The sequence below is a fragment of the Eleutherodactylus coqui genome, chromosome 2 (assembly GCF_035609145.1).
Source record: "Eleutherodactylus coqui strain aEleCoq1 chromosome 2, aEleCoq1.hap1, whole genome shotgun sequence".
Classification (NCBI taxonomy): Eukaryota; Metazoa; Chordata; class Amphibia; order Anura; family Eleutherodactylidae; genus Eleutherodactylus; species Eleutherodactylus coqui.
In genome coordinates this window covers 7,457,271-7,476,102 of record NC_089838.1, presented here as the reverse complement: position 1 = coordinate 7,476,102, position 18,832 = coordinate 7,457,271, and the positions used below count along the sequence as shown (strand labels likewise).

Genomic DNA, 18,832 nt, shown 5'->3' with positions numbered 1-18,832 from the left:
GATATTGATGTCAGCGGCCGGAGATTTGCGCAGTCGCCCGTCCAGGATAGAGTCAGGGTTCATTCGCAGTCACTGACCCCCATTGTTTCATTATCATGGTTTCGGGTAAATAAACGGCTATCTAACAACAGATGGGAAGCCACAGGTTACCTAACCAAGTACTAACAGGATGCGGAGCGCAGCCCTCCCCTCCTTCCCTTACAAATGATATTAACCCTTGGCCCTCCCCGCTGATCGCCCTACCTGTTGAGCTTTCACTTCCTGATCAGGTGACAGTCAGGCGAGACCGTGCATGAGTTTACACTATGGCGAGAAAGAAAGGTGAGTTACTAAACTTTTTGGGGTAGTTTCACAATTTTAGAGTGCCTTTCTCAGCTGCCTCCTGACTTCACTGGGCTGCCCCAGGTTGTACCCTGTGTCTCATACTTGGTTCCTGCTTGTCATTTTGTGCCACGCTGCAAACAGATCCCAAACCGAAAGTTCAGCTCAAAGTTGAATAAAGGAAACAAAAAGTTTTTTTTTTTTTTCTAGTTTGCCGCAAAAGAGCGTGACCTTCGTGAAGAGGGGGCGTAATTGTCGTATGCGGTTGGTAAATTGTATATCGCAGTCTAGCTGACCTGTGAGTCATATCGGCGCCCTTTATTTCACTGTTGCTTGATCGTTTTCTGCTCTCGCCCCCCATATAGCGATGTTATTGTCCGTGGGGGCCCATTATAGCGGGACTATATACTGACTGCTTCGTGGAGGCAAAAAAGTTAATTATCGACCTAAGCCTAAGTAAGGTGTATAATAATAGGGTATGTGCTGCACTGACTTTTGGCATCAGTCCTGTAAGGTGTCACTTATTGCTTCCCTGCGAGATCCATTTATTACCAGGGGGTCACGGGGTGTTTTTCGTACTTTTAACAGTTCTTAAGAGTCGTCCGCTTTAGACAATTCTTAAAGTCGTGACGTCCAGATACTTTACCAGGTATCTGCAGTTCTTAAAGGGTTTGGCTACTTGGAGCAGTTTGTAAAGGGGGTGGCCTGGTCCTTCATAATAAATATTTCTTAAAGGGGATGTCCACTTCTGATACTTCTTGAAGACGTGACATCCGGATGTGTCCTATTCTGCATTCATTTACAGCTTATTTACTATGGGCAGGATGGTAAAGGAGTTGGTCACTTTGCACGGGATCTTGCAAGGGGGGTCGGCTGCTGTGGATGGGAAATTTGAAGGGGGGGGGGTGTGGTCGCTGTATACAGGATACTTGAAGGGGGGAATCGGCTGCTGTGGACGGGATATTTGAAGGGGGGGGTCGGCTGCTGTGGCCGGGATACTTGAAGGGGGGGGTCGGCTGCTGTGGCCGGGATACTTGAAGGGGGGGGTCGGCTGCTGTGGCCGGGATACTTGAAGGGGGGGGTCGGCTGCTGTGGACGGGATACTTGAAGGGGGGGGTCGGCTGCTGTGGACGGGATACTTGAAGGAGGGGGTCGGCTGCTGTGGCCGGGATACTTGAAGGAGGGGGTCGGCTGCTGTGGCCGGGATACTTGAAGGAGGGGGTCGGCTGCTGTGGCCGGGATACTTGAAGGGGGGTCGGCTGCTGTGGCCGGGATACTTGAAGGGGGGTCGGCTGCTGTGGACGGGATACTTGAAGGGGGGTCGGCTGCTGTGGACGGGATACTTGAAGGGGGGTCCGCTGCTGTATACGGAATACTTGAAGGAGGGGGTAATCCGCTGTGGACGGGATACTTGAAGGGGGGAATCGGCTGCTGTGGACAGGATACTTGAAGGAGGGGGTCATCCGCTGTAGACGGGATACTTGTAGGGGGGGTCGGTTGCTGTGGATGCGATACTTGAAGGAGGGGGTCGGCCACTGTGGACGGGATACTTGAAGGAGGGGGTCGGCCACTGTGGACGGGATACTTGAAGGAGGGGGTCGGCCACTGTGGACGGGATACTTGAAGGAGGGGGTCGGCCACTGTGGACGGGATACTTGAAGGAGGGGGTCGGCCACTGTGGACGGGATACTTGAAGGAGGGGGTCGGCCGCTGGGGACGGGATACTTGAAGGGGAAGTGATGCTGTGGATAAAACCCTTATTGCCACAAAATCCAAATGTATTACCAGGTGGCTACATTGTACATTCTTAAAGGGGTTGTCCACTCTAGAATGTTCTTAAATGTTGTATCCCCTTTAAACCATTCTTAGATGGATCGATCACTTTCTACAATTCTTCAACTTTGCACAGTTCTCTCTACTTTTGCGCCGATCCTAAAGGGGCTCTACACTTTGAACAGTCTCTTTCTTGTAGAGAGCACCTCCATAATGAGCTGATTGTAGGGTAGTCAAAAAAAAACCATAAGAACACCCTAAAATCTACTCCTCCAGAGTCTCCCTACTGCATAAATGGAATACAATGATCTCCCCTCCTCGATTAGCGGTAAATGTAAGAACTAATCAGTAAATACGGATGTTTGCATAAAATGTCACTTTCTGTTCTGTTTCTGTTTTTTTCCTGCAGATCCTCCTTCAAAGGAAAACCCCTACGAAGACATCGAGACGGACAGTCGGTGTCTTGGCAAGAAGTGCGTTCCTGCTTTCCCAGCCACTTTAGCGTCAGCTGTTCCTGGAACCCAAAACAAGGTGCGAAGTGATACTTGCTGGGGGGGGGGGGGCGGGGGGGCTGGGAGTTTGGGACTTTTCCTTAATCTCCTTACAGCTGATAACAGATTACAATAGCATGCATTCATGTGCAGAATAAATGGTGTTTAAATAGACATTATGTTTACTTATTTAGTGTTCCTTAAAGAGGCAGTAAGTAACTTGTCAGGCAACGTCTGCTCGTCTACTGGCTTACGTTAGGACCCTTTTTACACGGGCCAAGAAATCGTTCAGATTCCCGCGATCAGCGAGTCTAAACGCATGCCCGCCTGAACGACTGACCATTGTGAATGGAGGCGGGTGGACTGTAACGATCCCTGGCCGCTCCACCTCCATTCACTAGCAATGGTCATTCTTGTGAAAAAGTGCAGAAATGATCATCGTTGTGACGGGCTCTTGGACTCGGGTGTTTGGGCCGCGGGTGCCTGAATCCTCACTAAACAACGGTGCGGGAGATATATGCAAACACAAAAAAAGTGTACTGCGCACGACCGCCTGTGTGAGTACGCGGTCATATGCAGTATATTACGCAGCTGTACACAGGGTCACGACTGGAATCTGCTACAGGCCTTCACAAGCGAATCCTGTGAGCCCGGCCTTAGTCTCATCATTTCTGTAATATACTTGCATTAAAAATGTTGTTTACCACTGTAAGTCAGGTGGCTACCACAAGGGGTCTCCCTTCCAGCTCCTCTGCAATCCACTGTCTGTCGTTGGTTACAGAGCTTCCGTAGTAAAGAGACACAGGGACATTTCCTTAGTAATGAGCAAAGGCTTCAGACTGACAGACACTGTGATAACGATCTGCACAATCACTGCCTCACCCGGGTGTGTGTATACACATTATATTAGGTTTGCTCACAATTTGGCCAGAATACCTGAATCCTCCTGGGATAGCAGAGGTGATGGGCATTCAGATACTAGGAACATAGACTGTGTAATGCAGCATGGGAAGTCAGGGCAAGGAAGTCAGGATAGTGAACTACTGGTAGAATGCTAGGCTTAGCACAGGCGCTCTTCCTGAAAAAGAATTGCAGACAGCAGCAGATAAGCGGGTAAGGAGAACTGGGTGTAAACTTGTTGAAAGCTCAGGTACGCTTTAAGGGTGACATTTTTCGTGTCTGTCCTTCCAGGTGCATCAGAAGTCGCCCTTCTTCAGGCAGAACGCGGAGCGTCGGAGCTTCAAACTGTTGGACATCAGGAAGCTGGGGAGGGATGGCGTGGCATCCCCCAGTAAGCTGAGCCCTCCGTCCTCTCCCAGCAGCCCGGACGATAATTTTTTCAGCACCGGAGACCAGCAGAATGGGCGAAGGAGGAGGAAAATCCCAAAGGTGAGCAAATGGGACAAATGGGAAGAAAGCGGATAATCTGGCAAGTGTTTCAAAGTGGATGCTACAGAGTTCTGGATGTGAACATTTTACTAATTGTATGGGCTGTCTTCTATACCTTGAGATGGAATCTATAAGATGCCCTTAAGGGGTTAAACCTGTGGCTTGCCATTAGGGGGAGGAGCTATGAATCCCGTATCTGGAGTGCGAGATTTTTCAATTATGCAATGTTTTATTCTCTGTTCAGATAGAAAGTGACATTCCGCATATTAAAACCTCCCCGCCGTATAGACTATTGCGCAGATTCCTGTTGAAATGAATGGGGCACTTTTTGATATGGATTTCCGAAGGGATGTGATGCGGAGTCAGCGAGGAATCGTGCAAATTCCATGTAAAATCTGAAGCGAACTCCGCGGTGTGAACATGGACTACGGGCGTATTTAAAGGGCGAGCGTGATATCGGCCCGAGAAATCGGAAACGATGTCTTACTTGTGAATATGTGATTTTACCTGCAGGTGTGATGCGAGCGAAACTTGCAGGAGGAGATTGCTTGTGTAAATACAGGCTGGGCCTCGTTCACCCAACCGTATATACACTAATATTTAGCTGCGTCAAAAAAATTGGGCAAAAATCGCGACCATCTGACGCATTGGACTCCAATGTATTCATTCTGATGAACGATTTTTGGCCGCGTAAAACAGATCATGCCGGAAAAAATGACACATCCGAAAACGGTCGCCGATTTTTATACGCTGCATTCAAAGATGGGCCTTGCCCTATCTTTGCCTAGATACACAGGTAGCTCCCATAGACTCCTATGGGAGCTGAAAAAAAGGGAGGGAGCTCACCTGCGACCAACACTGGGAAGAGATAACGGGCCTTTTTTCAACATTTTTGTAAATAATCTGGAGAAGGGAGTTGATAGAAAACTGATCAGATTTGCAGGCGCCACAAAGCTAGGAGGGATAGCTAACAGTAGGGGAGAGAGAGAGTATTCAAAAAGATCTAGAAAAGCCTGAACATTGGGCGGCGACTAACAGAATGGTATTTAACAAGGAGAAATGTAAAGTCCTACATCTGGGCAAGAAAAATGAAAAAAGCCCATACAGAATGGGAGGAATTGGGCTAAGCAGCAGTACATGTGAAAAAGACTTGGGTATACTAATAGATCATAGACTGAACATGAGTCAACAATGTGATGCCGCAGCCAAAAAGGCAAACACAATTCTGGGGTGTATTAGGAGAAGTATAGAGTCTAGATCACGTGAGGTCATTATCCCCCTCTACTCTTCCTTAGTCAGACCTCATCTGGAATACTGGGTCCAGTTCTGGGCACCCCACTTTAAAAAAGACAGACAAACTGGAGCAAGGTCAGAGAAGAGTTACTGAGATGGTGAGTGGTCTGCAAATCATGTCCTATGAGGAACGGGTAAAGGATCTGGGAATGTTTAGCAGAAGAGAAGGCTGGGAGGAGACTTAATAGCTGTCTACAAATATCTGAAGGGCTGTCACAGTGCAGAGGGATCAGCCCTATTCTCATTTGTACAAGGAAAGACTAGAAGCAATGGGATGAAACTGAAAGGAAGGAGACATAAATTAGATATTAGACAGTGAGGAGGATCAATGAGTGGAACAGGGTGCCATGGGAGGTGGGGAGTTCTCCTTCAATGGAAGTGTTCAAACAAAGGCTGGACAGACATCTGTCTGGGATGATTTAGTGATCCTGCACTGAGCAGGGGATTGGATCAGATGACCATGGAGGTAACTTCCAACTCTACCATTCTAGGATAAGTATTATTAGTCATTCCGAGGATTTCTGCAGACTGAGGGATTTCTGTGATGCAGTGTTTTTCTTTGCCTATACGCCACAGCCGCCGTGTGAATAGATGAGGAAACGCTAATTAAAGATACTTTATTCATGTGATTTAACGGCGTGCACGAGTGACCGTAAAAACGCATCCGCTCGTCTGCAGGCGGCCTAAGGCTACGTACAAACTGTGGATTGTGCCGAGACTTTGAGGCAGACTCTGCGGTGATTCCACCATATCTGCTGTCCATTGAAATGGGAATCCGCTGCCGTCTATACAACACTGATTTTAAGTTGGCATCGCGGAAAAGAAATAGTGGCGAGTTACTCCGTGACGTGGGATCTGCGTAGAGTTTATCACCGCAGAGTAGCGCCACTTAATTGAAGCTAATCTATTTGTACTGAAAATGTATGGATTTGCATTGAAATCTGCATTGGACAGATCCGCGCTGGATAGATTTGCGCTCGGATTTTCATTAACATTAATGGGACACAGAATTAGCAAAGAGTTCTGCGCCAAATCCTCAGCCACAGCCTGAGCGCCAATACCACAGCGAAAGTCGTGTTAAAAAGCATGTGGGAATCTGCAGCGGAGTCCATACGGCACGCTTTTCTCCGTGGCTTGTTATGTCTTCATGCGTAATCCGCGCCGCAGTTACCGCTCGCGGGTTAGGCTTCTTGTAATGCGCGGTGGTCCTAATGCAGATCTGCTCCAAAAACGTGTGCTTCTGACATGGATTTCCATTGAAATCCGCATTTACATAATCCAGCGTGGATTAGTGCATGATCATAGCCTCATGGAGGTTTTATTAGGGCGGTTTCAGACATTTTGGGGTCACGTGTTACAGCTGCGGACCCCCTGCGTTCCTACTAACGTAGATCATGTAGTGTCCATAGCTCCGCCCACAGATGATGGCGCGTCGTATATAGGAGAGGCTCTAACGGGTGGATTCTCTTCTGCAGCTGGTGATGAGGATTAATTCCATATATGAGGCCCGACGGGGTAAGAAGAGAGTCAAGAGGCTGTCGCAGTCCGCAGACAACAACTCAGGAAGAGGTAACAGAACACTGATACACGGTGCTGACAAAAGTATTGCCCCAACAGCGCCCCCATACTTGTGCTGTGTGAGCAACAGGTATATAGGAGAGTATCACACAGGAGATGCCAGTACAGAAACCACCAGATCCCACCAGGTGTAGAGCTGACAACAGGGTCTGGTGGGGGATGTCACCAGGTGTAGAGCTGACAACGGGGTCTGGTGGGAGGGGTGTCACCAGGTGTAGAGCTGACAACGGGGTCTCGTGGGGGATGTCACCAGGGGTAGAGCTGACAACGGGGTCTGGTGGTGGGATGTCACCAGGGGTAGAGCTGACAACGGGGTCTGGCGGGGGGATGTCACCAGGTGTAGAGCTGACAACGGGGTCTGGCGGGGGGATGTCACCAGGGGTAGAGCTGACAACGGGGTCTGGCGGGGGGATGTCACCAGGGGTAGAGCTGACAACGGGGTCTGGTGGGGGGATGTCACCAGGGGTAGAGCTGACAACGGGGTCTGGTGGGGGGATGTCACCAGGGGTAGAGCTGACAACGGGGTCTGGTGGGGGGATGTCACCAGGGGTAGAGCTGACAACGGGGTCTGGTGGGGGGATGTCACCAGGGGTAGAGCTGACAACGGGGTCTGGTGGGGGGATGTCACCAGGGGTAGAGCTGACAACGGGGTCTGGTGGGGGGATGTCACCAGGGGTAGAGCTGACAACGGGGTCTGGTGGGGGGATGTCACCAGGGGTAGAGCTGACAACGGGGTCTGGTGGGGGGATGTCACCAGGGGTAGAGCTGACAACGGGGTCTGGTGGGGGGATGTCACCAGGGGTAGAGCTGACAACGGGGTCTGGTGGGGGGATGTCACCAGGGGTAGAGCTGACAACGGGGTCTGGCGGGGGGATGTCACCAGGGGTAGAGCTGACAACGGGGTCTGGCGATGGGATGCCACCAGGTGTAGAGCTGCCAACGGGGTCTGGCGATGGGATGCCACCATCGCCAGATCAGTACGGACATCGCAGCTTCTGGACCTTCCAGAGTCCGCTGTTGGCCATGGTATTGGGAGATAGGGACCATCCGGAGTGTGCGGTGCAGCGTCCCAACAGGGAAGTTTGGAGGAGGTTCTGTTATTGGGAGGGGGGGGGGGGGCGGGTTGGTCCTGCTGGTAAGGACTGGGGCCATTGGTTATAGTGAAGTCACCCTCAACACCAACGGGTACAGAGATATCTGGACCATGTGGCATCACCGCCCCTGTGGTAATACTCTGGTACAGCTCCGTGTCTCCACCAACATGACCAAGCGCCATGTCATACGGCAGCAGTGTGGGGGAGCAGAACGTCTGCAGACTTCATTGGCCCAAAGTCCAGGCTTAAGGGTTGTCCCGCGCCGAAACGGGTTTTGGGTTTTTTTTCAAACCCCCCCCCCCCCCCCCATCCCGTTCGGCGCGAGACAACCCCGATGCAGGGGTTAAAAAAGATCACCGGAGAGTGCTTACCTGAATCCCCGCGCTCCGGTGACTTCTTACTTACCTGATTAAGATGGCCGCGGGGATCTTCTCACTCGGCGGACCGCAGGGCTTCTGTGCGGTCCATTGCCGATTCCAGCCTCCTGATTGGGTCTGGTGGTAGGATGTACCTGCCTGCTGTAACGCCCCCTATTGTTCGGCTCCAAGCCCACCCAATCTCCTACCACCCCCAGCCATGCAGTTAGCACCATTGTAACCATTCTAGACTCCCTACCTATCCTCTCTACAACCTATCCCCTATACCCTCTTTTTGGGGGCCACATAGCCCCCGTTATGTCGCACTCGTTACTCTGAGTCATATTGCTATTACATGAATCTTTGCTTTCTGTTCCCCTTCAGTAACAGACGACAACAGCGAGTCGGACAGCGACACCGAGGAGAAGCTGAAAGGTACAACTGTTGGCCATTTAACAAGTTACATTCCTTAATCCGCCATTTGATAATCCAGAAATTCTAAATCTAGTGGCCAGAGCAGAGGCAGAAAACAGCTGAGAACCAATGATCAAACTTAGTGGGAGACTCCTTCACATCATGTAGTTCAGAACATGTCAGCACATCCATCTAATCTGCAGCGACTACAAGAAGCTTCCTGTCCGCAGGGGCCGGTATTCCTGTAGTATAATTTCATCATTTAGTATAAACAACGCCACAACGAATCGCTGAAGGACAAAGGAGTCCAACACCTACCAGATGGGGGCGCTAAAAAAACGTATTCGTTGTGTCTATTATACGGAACTGATGATGTCATCGATCAGGATTTTCATGGCTCCGTTTTCTTTGTTGACTTTTCAGCCCTAATTGTTTGTGAGTTTCATTAGTTTCCTCTTTTCTTTCCTTTATTAGTGTTGGTAGCAGATTGAGGAAGCGGCTGATCGTATTGTGCTTATTGTATTATTTTATCTGTTCCCTCATTAACCCTTCCCAATCCACTGTCTGACCTCTGAAGACATTATGATTTAAGGCTGTACAGCTCCGATGTTGGAAGATGTCCATCGGGGTTCTCTTACTGTATGTTGCCAGCCTCTCTGCTGTCGGAGCCTATCCAATGTGTCACATCATGCAGTACTGGCTTTAGCCAGCAGATAGCGCCGTTGTATAATGGCAGAAAAAGAGTAAGCCCCCTAGGAAAACCAGAATACAAATTGGATAGGAAAGGGTTAACTTGTTGTAGGTTTGTTTTTACAGTGTCCACATTGCTGGTTGGGGATTTAAGGCACCGTTACAAGGGCTAATAGTCGCCCAAATAATTGCTTAAATGGGCGATTTTGGATAATAGTCGCCCCTGTAAAGGTACCTTTACCCTTCCGTGGGCCAACAATCTTGAGATTTGTAACACATGTCTGTCTTTGTTCTCAGCTCACAGTGAGAGACTGGTGCACGTAAAATCCCGCATGAGCCTCACGCCGCGCTACCACACGCTGGAGCGCGACCTCATTGAGTACCAGGAGCGGCAACTGTTTGAGTATTTTGTGGTGGTATCCCTCCAGAAGAAGCCAACAGGAACCGTCTACGTACCGGAGATCACCCAGCAGTTCCCTCTCAAGGTGCAATCTGCTTAGCGGGTTTGTTCAGAAACCACAATTAGATCGTAAGCTCATGTGGTTCTCACATTACGTCTCACATAGCAACTCATTTTACATGACTCTAATGCCAAGCTCCGGATCATCTACTTTCACACAGCCATAGTTATATGATCACATTCTAGCTGCCTACAGCCACCACTAGAGGGAGCTCACTACATATGGAGTTATACAGCTTCCATTGAACTCAATAATAAATCTGTCTTCGGTGAGCACCCCCTAGTGGTAGCTGCTGGCAGCTGGAATTTTAATAGGTAACTTTTTGTCTATACAGAGCTCCACATACTCTGCATCAAGAAAACTGAGCTCTGTCCCCTATAAATAAAGATATGGGGAATAGCACGGCGCTGCGCGACTGCTGCCCAGCTACTTGCTGAGTACCAAAAGAGTCTGACCTAAGCAGTGAAGTCATTTAGAAGGACCGGTCATCTATACCGACATGCTTGTTGTGATACTGGTGTATTTTGTTTTCTTAGAACTCTCCATCACACTGTTTCTTTGTTGTTACTCCTGGAAATGTACGACTAAATCAACAACCGGGTGTTACATTTGCTTGGGGTGCATCCATACAGTCTGATAGGGTTAGCACTGGTTGGCTCAGTTTGTAGAGACTCAACCCTTTAACCAAGGGAATGGTAATGCGTAGCTGTCAATTATATTCTTGTGTTTCCAGGAGGAGCAACAGAGTAGTGTCATAACACAGAGTTCTGAAAATAAATATGCCCAGCATTGTTATTCCATCGTGAGTACAACTAAAACCAACATGCCATGAGAGTTGACGGGTCCTTAAAGGGGTTGTCGATTAGTCTAAAAATATGGAGCAATGTTTTCTAAACCCTTAAAGGGGTTGTCTGGGACTTTACCATCGGTGCCCAGTCCTCAGGTTGGGGAATGGGAGTAACAAAATCCCATATAAATGTATACTTGCTAGGCTCTTTCTGATTCGCTGCAGTCCTCATCACCTCTGGCGCTGCGGTTCGCACGGCGTTAATTACAGGGCGGCTGTATGTGGTTACGTTATTGAAGGGGCGCTGACATGACGGCTCCGGCTCTGAAAGTTTTCATTTTTGCCTTCAGTTGGAAAGATCATTCAAGTTTATGAGAGAAGCCGGGGACCAGTTCAAAGCCATCCCCCAGTTCTGCTTTCCGGACGCCAAGGACTGGACTCCCATCAGTCAGTTTGAAAGGTAACCCGGAGGGAGGGGCCTGTCCGTAATATTCGTAGCAGTGCGTAATAACATGTAAGACATTAGCTTGCGGTGTGATCAGCAGCTCGGCCACTTTCTAATATACACCAAGGAGCCAACAGTCCCGCGATGGCGCATGTACATTGACGATGAAGGGGTGGTAACTCGGGGGACGGCTTGGGAATGCCCACACCTGTATAAAGTGTGAGTCACCTTACCAGTTGTTTCGGGCTGACAGTAGGTTTGGTGTGTGGCGCAGACCCCATGAAGCCATGGACACCAGTTGGCAGGTGGTGGTTCCATACTGGTGTGGGATGGGTTCTCATGGCATGGGTTGGGTCCACCTGTCTAGGTTGGGCCCAAATTGTCTAGAACTGGTTTAAGGAGCATTCTGGAGGGGTTCCTACGAATGGTGCGGCCGGCACGGTCACCCAACATGACCCCAACCACACATATATGGGATGTGGTGAAGAGGTCCATTAATGCCCGAGATCCTGCACCTACAGATGCCACAGAGATGTGGGGGGCGTCCAGGCGGCTCCACGTCCCTCCAGACGTCTTCCATTCACCAATGGAATGGATTGCATGTTGAGTTGCTGCACTTCATTGGCCTAGAGGGATCCTACACGATTTTAGTTCCTGTCCCATGACTTTTGGCATGTCACTGTCCTATGTATCTATTTTGTGCCACTTTCAAAAACTGCTTGCTGTCAGTGAATAGCAACAGTCTTGTTTATATGTGAAGGCTGAAGACCTGTACAGACCTAATCCTTCCCACAGCTGGGCTTTGTAACCACGGTATCCAGTCCTATTAATGCACAGATTTTGCAGCAATGATTGATGATCCATTTTTTTTAACCCTTTAATTAGTGAAATTGCAAGATATTTAGGACTCGCTGTGTAGGGTGGATCTACATTTGCTTTTACTTACCAATTTGTATTTCTTGCAGTGAGACTTTCTCCTTCGTGCTGACCGGGGAGGACGGCAGTCGGCGTTTCGGCTACTGTAGGCGACTTTTGGTAAATCCCCAACTATGTAGTCCCAGGCTAAACGTATAGGGGTTGTGCCAGTATCCACAGGATAGGGAATCGCTGGCAGATCGGTGGGGTCTGACCACTGCGGCGCCCACTGATCATTGCCCCCAGGAGTGAAGGCATTGCCAGTCACATGTGTGCTGCCACTCAATTCATATTAAAGGGGTTATCCATTATGGACGTCCCACCGATCATAAAGGCCCCCTTCGATCATAAAGGTAAACCTATCCTGTAGATGGGAGGTAAGCTTTGTAATGGAGCCGTAGGAGTTATTGGATTGTTTGAACTTGCCCATCTCTGGCAGTGCCACGGTGCGACTGGTATATTGCTAGGATAGGCCATCATTGTAGGGACATCTGGGATGCCCACCAGTCCTGAAGATGAAGGGGACGCATCATGGTGTAGCGTTGTGTCCCTTATGTACAGCTGGCGGGAGCGCAGCTCTGCAGGGAAATGCTATAAAATGGGATGCAGCACTAAATCGGCACTATGACCCCTTGATTCTCAGGATCCATGGGGGTCTCAGAGGTCAGACCCCCCACTGGGCAACAAAGATGGCTTTGATAAACTAGTATTAATATGCCATTTATACCCTGCAGGGTTTGGTATCTAACCTTCTTTTTCTTTTCCTTATAAAGCCTAGCGGTAAGGGCAAGCGCCTCCCGGAGGTGTACTGCATCGTGAGCCGGCTCGGCTGCTTCAATCTATTCTCCAAGGTAATGATCAGCGCAGTAGAATGAATAGGGCTATTAGAACCATGGATGTCGGAAACAGTGCCACACCTGTTCATAGGTTGCGTCTGGTATTGCAGCTATTGAGGTGATTGGGGCTGAGCTGCATTACCACACACAACCTGTGGACAGGGGTGGTGCTGTTTCTGAAAAAAAAATAAACATGTTTTTTTTAGTCTTAGGCAACCCCTTTAACAGGGCGAAGCTCAGTATGAAGAGCTTTAACAGCTCCTCATAGGTTGGTGACCTTTCCTGGAACCTTCGATTTAACCCTTGGTGACATCCACCATATATGTATGTTGGGTGTGCGTGGGTCTTGTATGGAGCCGGCTTTGGACACCTGACTCCAATCACAGCCTTAACCCTTTAGCATTTAATGGCCTGACAGGGGGAGGGAGCTTCTGCCGTCTCCTGAATGGGTTCCCTGTGAGATCATGGAGAGCTGCACCTGCAATTACAAGCACTGGCCACTACACAGAGGTCGGGGCCGCAGCTTCTGCTCCATACCCCTGTGTGTAGCGGCACTAATAGCTAGCGCCCAGGGGGTTAGGAAGATCTGGTGCCGCAGGTCTTAGCTGAAGGACCAGGGTTTGGTCGCAGTAGAGGCACGGTGCCCTGTACGCCACCCAAAATACTGCTTATTACCTGTGCCATGACTTCTATGATATCGCCTGCAGATCCTCGACGAGGTGGAGAAAAGAAGAGGCATCTCCCCGGCTCTGGTGCAGCCGTTCATGAGAGCCATCATAGACGCCCCGTTCCCGGCTCTAGGACGGAAGATCTCAGTGAAGAATTTCCTGCCGGGATCAGGAACAGAGGTGCGGAATACATGGAGGGTTCCGGAACAGTTCTGTAGGCAGGGGGGATAAAGAGGCCATAGACTTAATAGGAGATTGCTGGAGGTCCGACCACTGGAACCGCCAAGACCACCCGAATGCCCTATGCTTATACTTGTCCGCCGTTCCATTCTGTTCTGTGGGACGGGTGGAGATCACTGTGATCGGCAATCTCCCTCCATCCCATAGAAGAGAATAAAGCCGCGGTCCGGCATGCGTCTGCTACTCCATTCACATGGGGTATTCAGATGCACCAATCTGGGGGATTCCCGGGCTTGGACCCCCAATGATCCTGTGGATAGGGCAAAATGTTTTCAATGGGAAAACCCCTTGTTCCCTAGACATACTTGTATTCCCCATACTACAACGATTCTGGAACTCTGCATTCTGCCATCCCTCTGTTATTCTTCCTGGAAATATGAGTAAATTGATGACTGGGTGTTACCATTCCTCTTGTCAATGGGAAGTGTACCTGCCTACTCTAATCTGGTCAGTAGGGATTGGCCGGTTGCAGACTGTGTACAAAGGGAAGAGTGACACCCAGTTATCAATTTATTCCTACATTTTCAGGAGGAATTACAAGAGGGATTTTGCAGCACAGAGTTCTAAGAAAAGATTCTCCATGGGGAATGCAAGTACTTACTAAAACAGATGCCGGTCACTTGTATGGGAGCTGCGATAGCGGAGACCCCTCATGGACCAGAGTGACGCTGATTCCGGATGAATATCACACGTTCTCTGATCTTGTATAACCGATAGCGCGGTCATCGTTACTCTGTTCATACATTGTATCACGTGTTTCCAATTGTTCAAGTCGTTATTGAGACATGTATTTAGTAACCTGTTACCCAATATACATATAACATAGATGGCAGATATGCTGACCATGTATCTGCTCATACTGATGTCTTTCTAGGTGATTGAGCTGTGTCGGCCCCTGGACTCGCGGCTTGAACATGTGGATTTTGATGCGCTCTTCTCTACGCTCAGTGTTCGGCACCTCATACAGGTCTTCGCCTCCCTCCTCTTAGAAAGAAGAGTCATTTTCATGGCGGACACCCTCAGGTAGACCACTACTAGACATATAGCTAATGGTGTACAACATCAGGTAGACCCCCTACTAGACGTATAGCTAATGGTGGACACCCTCAGGTAGACCCCCTACTAGACGTATAGCTAATGGTAGACACCATCAGGTAGACCACTACTAGACGTATAGCTAATAGCGACACGCTCAGGTAGACCACTACTAGACATATAGCTAATTGTGGACACCCTCAGGTAGACCACTACTAGACATATAGCTAATGGTGGACACAATCAGGTAGACCACTACTAGATGTATAGCTAATGGTGACACCCTCAAGGTAAATCCACTACTAGACGTACAGCTAATGGTGTACACCCTCAGGTAGACCACTACAAGACATATAGCTAATGGTGGACACCCTCAGGTAGACCACTACTAGACATATAGCTAATGGTGGACACCATCAGGTAGACCGCTACTAGACGTATAGCTAATGGTGGACACCATCAGGTAGACCACTACTAGATATATAGCTAATGGTGACACCCTCAAGGTAAATCCACTACTAGACGTGTAGCTAATGGTGGACACCCTCAGGTAGACCACTACTAGACATATAGCTAATGGCAGACACCCTCAGGTAGACCACTACTAAACGTATAGCTAATGGTGGACACCCTTAAGGTAGACCACTACTAGGCATATAGCTAATGGTGGACACCATCAGGTAGACCACTGCTAGACATAAAGCTAATGGTGGACACCCTCAGGTAGACCACTACTAGACGTATAGCTAATGGTGGACACCCTCAGGTAGACCACTACTAGACGTATAGCTAATGGTGGACACCCTCAGGTAGACCACTACTAGACGTATAGCTAATGGTGGACACCATCAGGTAGACCACTACTAGACGTATAGCTAATGGCGGACACCATCAGGTAGACCACTACTAAACGTATAGTTAATGGTGGACACCCTTAAGGTAGACCACTAGTAGACATATAGCTAATGGTGGACACCCTCAGGTAGACCACTACTAGATGTATAGCTAATGGTGGACACGATCAGGTAGACCACTACTAGACGTATAGCTAATGGTGGACACCCTCAGGTAGACCCCCCTACTAGACATATAGCTAATGGCAGACACCCTCAGGTAGACCACTACTAGACATATAGCTATTGGTGGGCACCCTCAGGTAGACCACTACTAGATGTATAGCTAATGGTGGACACCCTCAGGTAGACCACTACTAGACGTATAGCTAATGGTGGACACCCTCAGGTAGACCACTACTAGATGTATAGCTAATGGTGGACACGATCAGGTAGACCACTACTAGACGTATAGCTAATGGTGGACACGATCAGGTAGACCACTACTAGACGTATAGCTAATGGTGGACACTATCAGGTAGACCACTACTAGATGTATAGCTAATGGTGGACACCCTCAGGTCGACCACTACTAGATGTATAGCTAATGGTGGACACCCTCAGGTAGACCACTACTACACATATAGCTAATGGTGGACACCCTCAGGTAGACCACTACTAGACGTATAGCTAATGGTGGACACCCTCAGGTAGACCACTACTAGACGTATAGCTAATGGTGGACACCCTCAGGTAGACCACTACTAGACATATAGCTAATCGCAGACACCCTCAGGTAGACCACTACTAGACGTATAGCTAATGGTGGACACCCTCAGGTAGACCACTACTAGACGTATAGCTAATCGCGGACACCCTCAGGTAGACCACTACTAGACATATAGCTAATCGCAGACACCCTCAGGTAGACCCCTGCTAGACGTATAGCTAATGGTGGACACCCTCAGGTAGACCACTACTAGACATATAGCTAATCGCAGACACCCTCAGGTAGACCCCTGCTAGACGTATAGCTAATGGTGGACACCCTCAGGTAGACCACTACTAGACATATAGCTAATCGCAGACACCCTCAGGTAAACCCCTGCTAGACGTATAGCTAATGGTGGACACCCTCAGGTAGACCACTAGTAGACGTATAGCTAATGGTGGACACCCTCAGGTAGACCACTAGTAGACGTATAGCTAATGGTGGACACCCTCAGGTAGACCACTAGTAGACGTATAGCTAATGGTGGACACCCTCAGGTAGACCACTACTAGACATATAGCTAATAGTGGACACCCTCAGGTAGACCCCCAGTAGACATATAGCTAATGGCAGACACCCTCAGGTAGACCACTACTAGATGTATAGCTAATGGTGGACACCCTCAGGTAGACCCCCTACTAGACGTATAGCTAATGGTGGACACCCTCAGGTAGACCACTACTAGATGTATAGCTAATGGTGGACACGATCAGGTAGACCACTACTAGACATATAGCTAATGGTGGACACGATCAGGTAGACCACTACTAGATGTATAGCTAATGGTGGACACGATCAGGTAGACCACTACTAGACGTATAGCTAATGGTGGACACCCTCAGGTAGACCCCCTACTAGACATATAGCTAATGGCAGACACCCTCAGGTAGACCACTACTAGACATATAGCTATTGGTGGGCACCCTCAGGTAGACCACTACTAGATGTATAGCTAATGGTGGACACCCTCAGGTAGACCACTACTAGATGTATAGCTAATGGTGGACACGATCAGGTAGACCACTACTAGACGTATAGCTAATGGTGGACACTATCAGGTAGACCACTACTAGATGTATAGCTAATGGTGGACACCCTCAGGTCGACCACTACTAGATGTATAGCTAATGGTGGACACCCTCAGGTAGACCACTGCTAGACGTATAGCTAATGGTGGACACCCTCAGGTAGACCACTACTAGACGTATAGCTAATGGTGGACACCCTCAGGTAGACCGCTACTAGACGTATAGCTAATGGTGGACACCATCAGGTAGACCACTACTAGATATATAGCTAATGGCAGACACCCTCAGGTAGACCACTACTAGATATATAGCTAATGGCAGACACCCTGAGGTAGACCACTACTAAACGTATAGCTAATGGTGGACACCCTTAAGGTAGACCACCACTAGACGTATAGCTAATGGTGGACACCCTTAAGGTAGACCACTACTAGACGTATAGCTAATGGTGGACACCATCAGGTAGACCACTGCTAGACATAAAGCTAATGGTGGACACCATCAGGTAAACCACTACTAAACGTATACCTAATGGTGATCACCCTTAAGGTAGACCACTAGTAGACGTATAGCTAATGGTGGACACCATCAGGTAGACCACTGCTAGACATAAAGCTAATGGTGGACACCCTCAGGTAGACCGCTACTAGACGTATAGCTAATGGTGGACACCATCAGGTAGACCACTAGTAGACGTATAGCTAATGGTGGACACTATCAGGTAGACCGCTACTAGACGTATAGCTAATGGTGGACACCATCAGGTAGACCACTGCTAGACATAAAGCTAATGGTGGACACCATCAGGTAGACCACTGCTAGACATAAAGCTAATGGTGGACACCATCAGGTAGACCACTAGTAGATGTATAGCTAATGGTGGACACCCTCAGGTGCTCTACATATAAGTAGTGTTTCCTAAGAATTGCCCTTCCATAACACAGTGTCCTACAGATGCACCATGCAATGTTCTCACATACAGCTCTGCCTCATGCATAAAACCTTAAAGGGGTTTAGCCGGATTAGAAAAAAAACATGGCTGCCTTCTTCCAAAAACAGCGCCATGCTTGTGCACAGATTGCATCTGGTATGGCAGCTCAGCCCCTTTATTGTAAATGAGTTGCATTACCATACACAACCTGTGGATAGTTGTGGCGCTGTTTTGGAAAACATCAGCCATGTTTTCTAATCCTGCACAACCCCTTTAACATATAATTTAAAGGGTTTGTAAACAAAGAAACACTGATTTCCCATTAAAGAGGGTTCTAGGACTTTTACCATTGATGATTCATCCTCAGGAACGGTCATTAATAGTTGATCGGTGGGGGTCCGGCCGCTTGGGATATCCACCAATCAGCTGATTGGAAGGCCCACTATCAGTGCAGGAAGCAGTTAGCGCTGTTCGTCTTGTAG

At 48.8% G+C, this 18,832-nt stretch overlaps 1 protein-coding gene across 1 annotated transcript in view; it reads left to right on the top strand.

Annotated features, from left to right (window-relative positions):
• The window catches only part of DENND2A (DENN domain containing 2A), an 81,782-nt gene that overhangs the window by 50,610 nt on the left and 12,340 nt on the right, over positions 1–18,832 (top strand). Inside the window, exons 5-14 of the mRNA XM_066590250.1 lie at positions 2,504–2,625; positions 3,777–3,974; positions 6,743–6,836; positions 8,680–8,730; positions 9,697–9,884; positions 10,998–11,107; positions 12,058–12,127; positions 12,781–12,858; positions 13,551–13,691; positions 14,626–14,774. Coding sequence (XP_066446347.1) covers positions 2,504–2,625; positions 3,777–3,974; positions 6,743–6,836; positions 8,680–8,730; positions 9,697–9,884; positions 10,998–11,107; positions 12,058–12,127; positions 12,781–12,858; positions 13,551–13,691; positions 14,626–14,774 — 1,201 coding nt within the window. The remainder of the gene's footprint in view (positions 1–2,503; positions 2,626–3,776; positions 3,975–6,742; positions 6,837–8,679; positions 8,731–9,696; positions 9,885–10,997; positions 11,108–12,057; positions 12,128–12,780; positions 12,859–13,550; positions 13,692–14,625; positions 14,775–18,832) is intronic.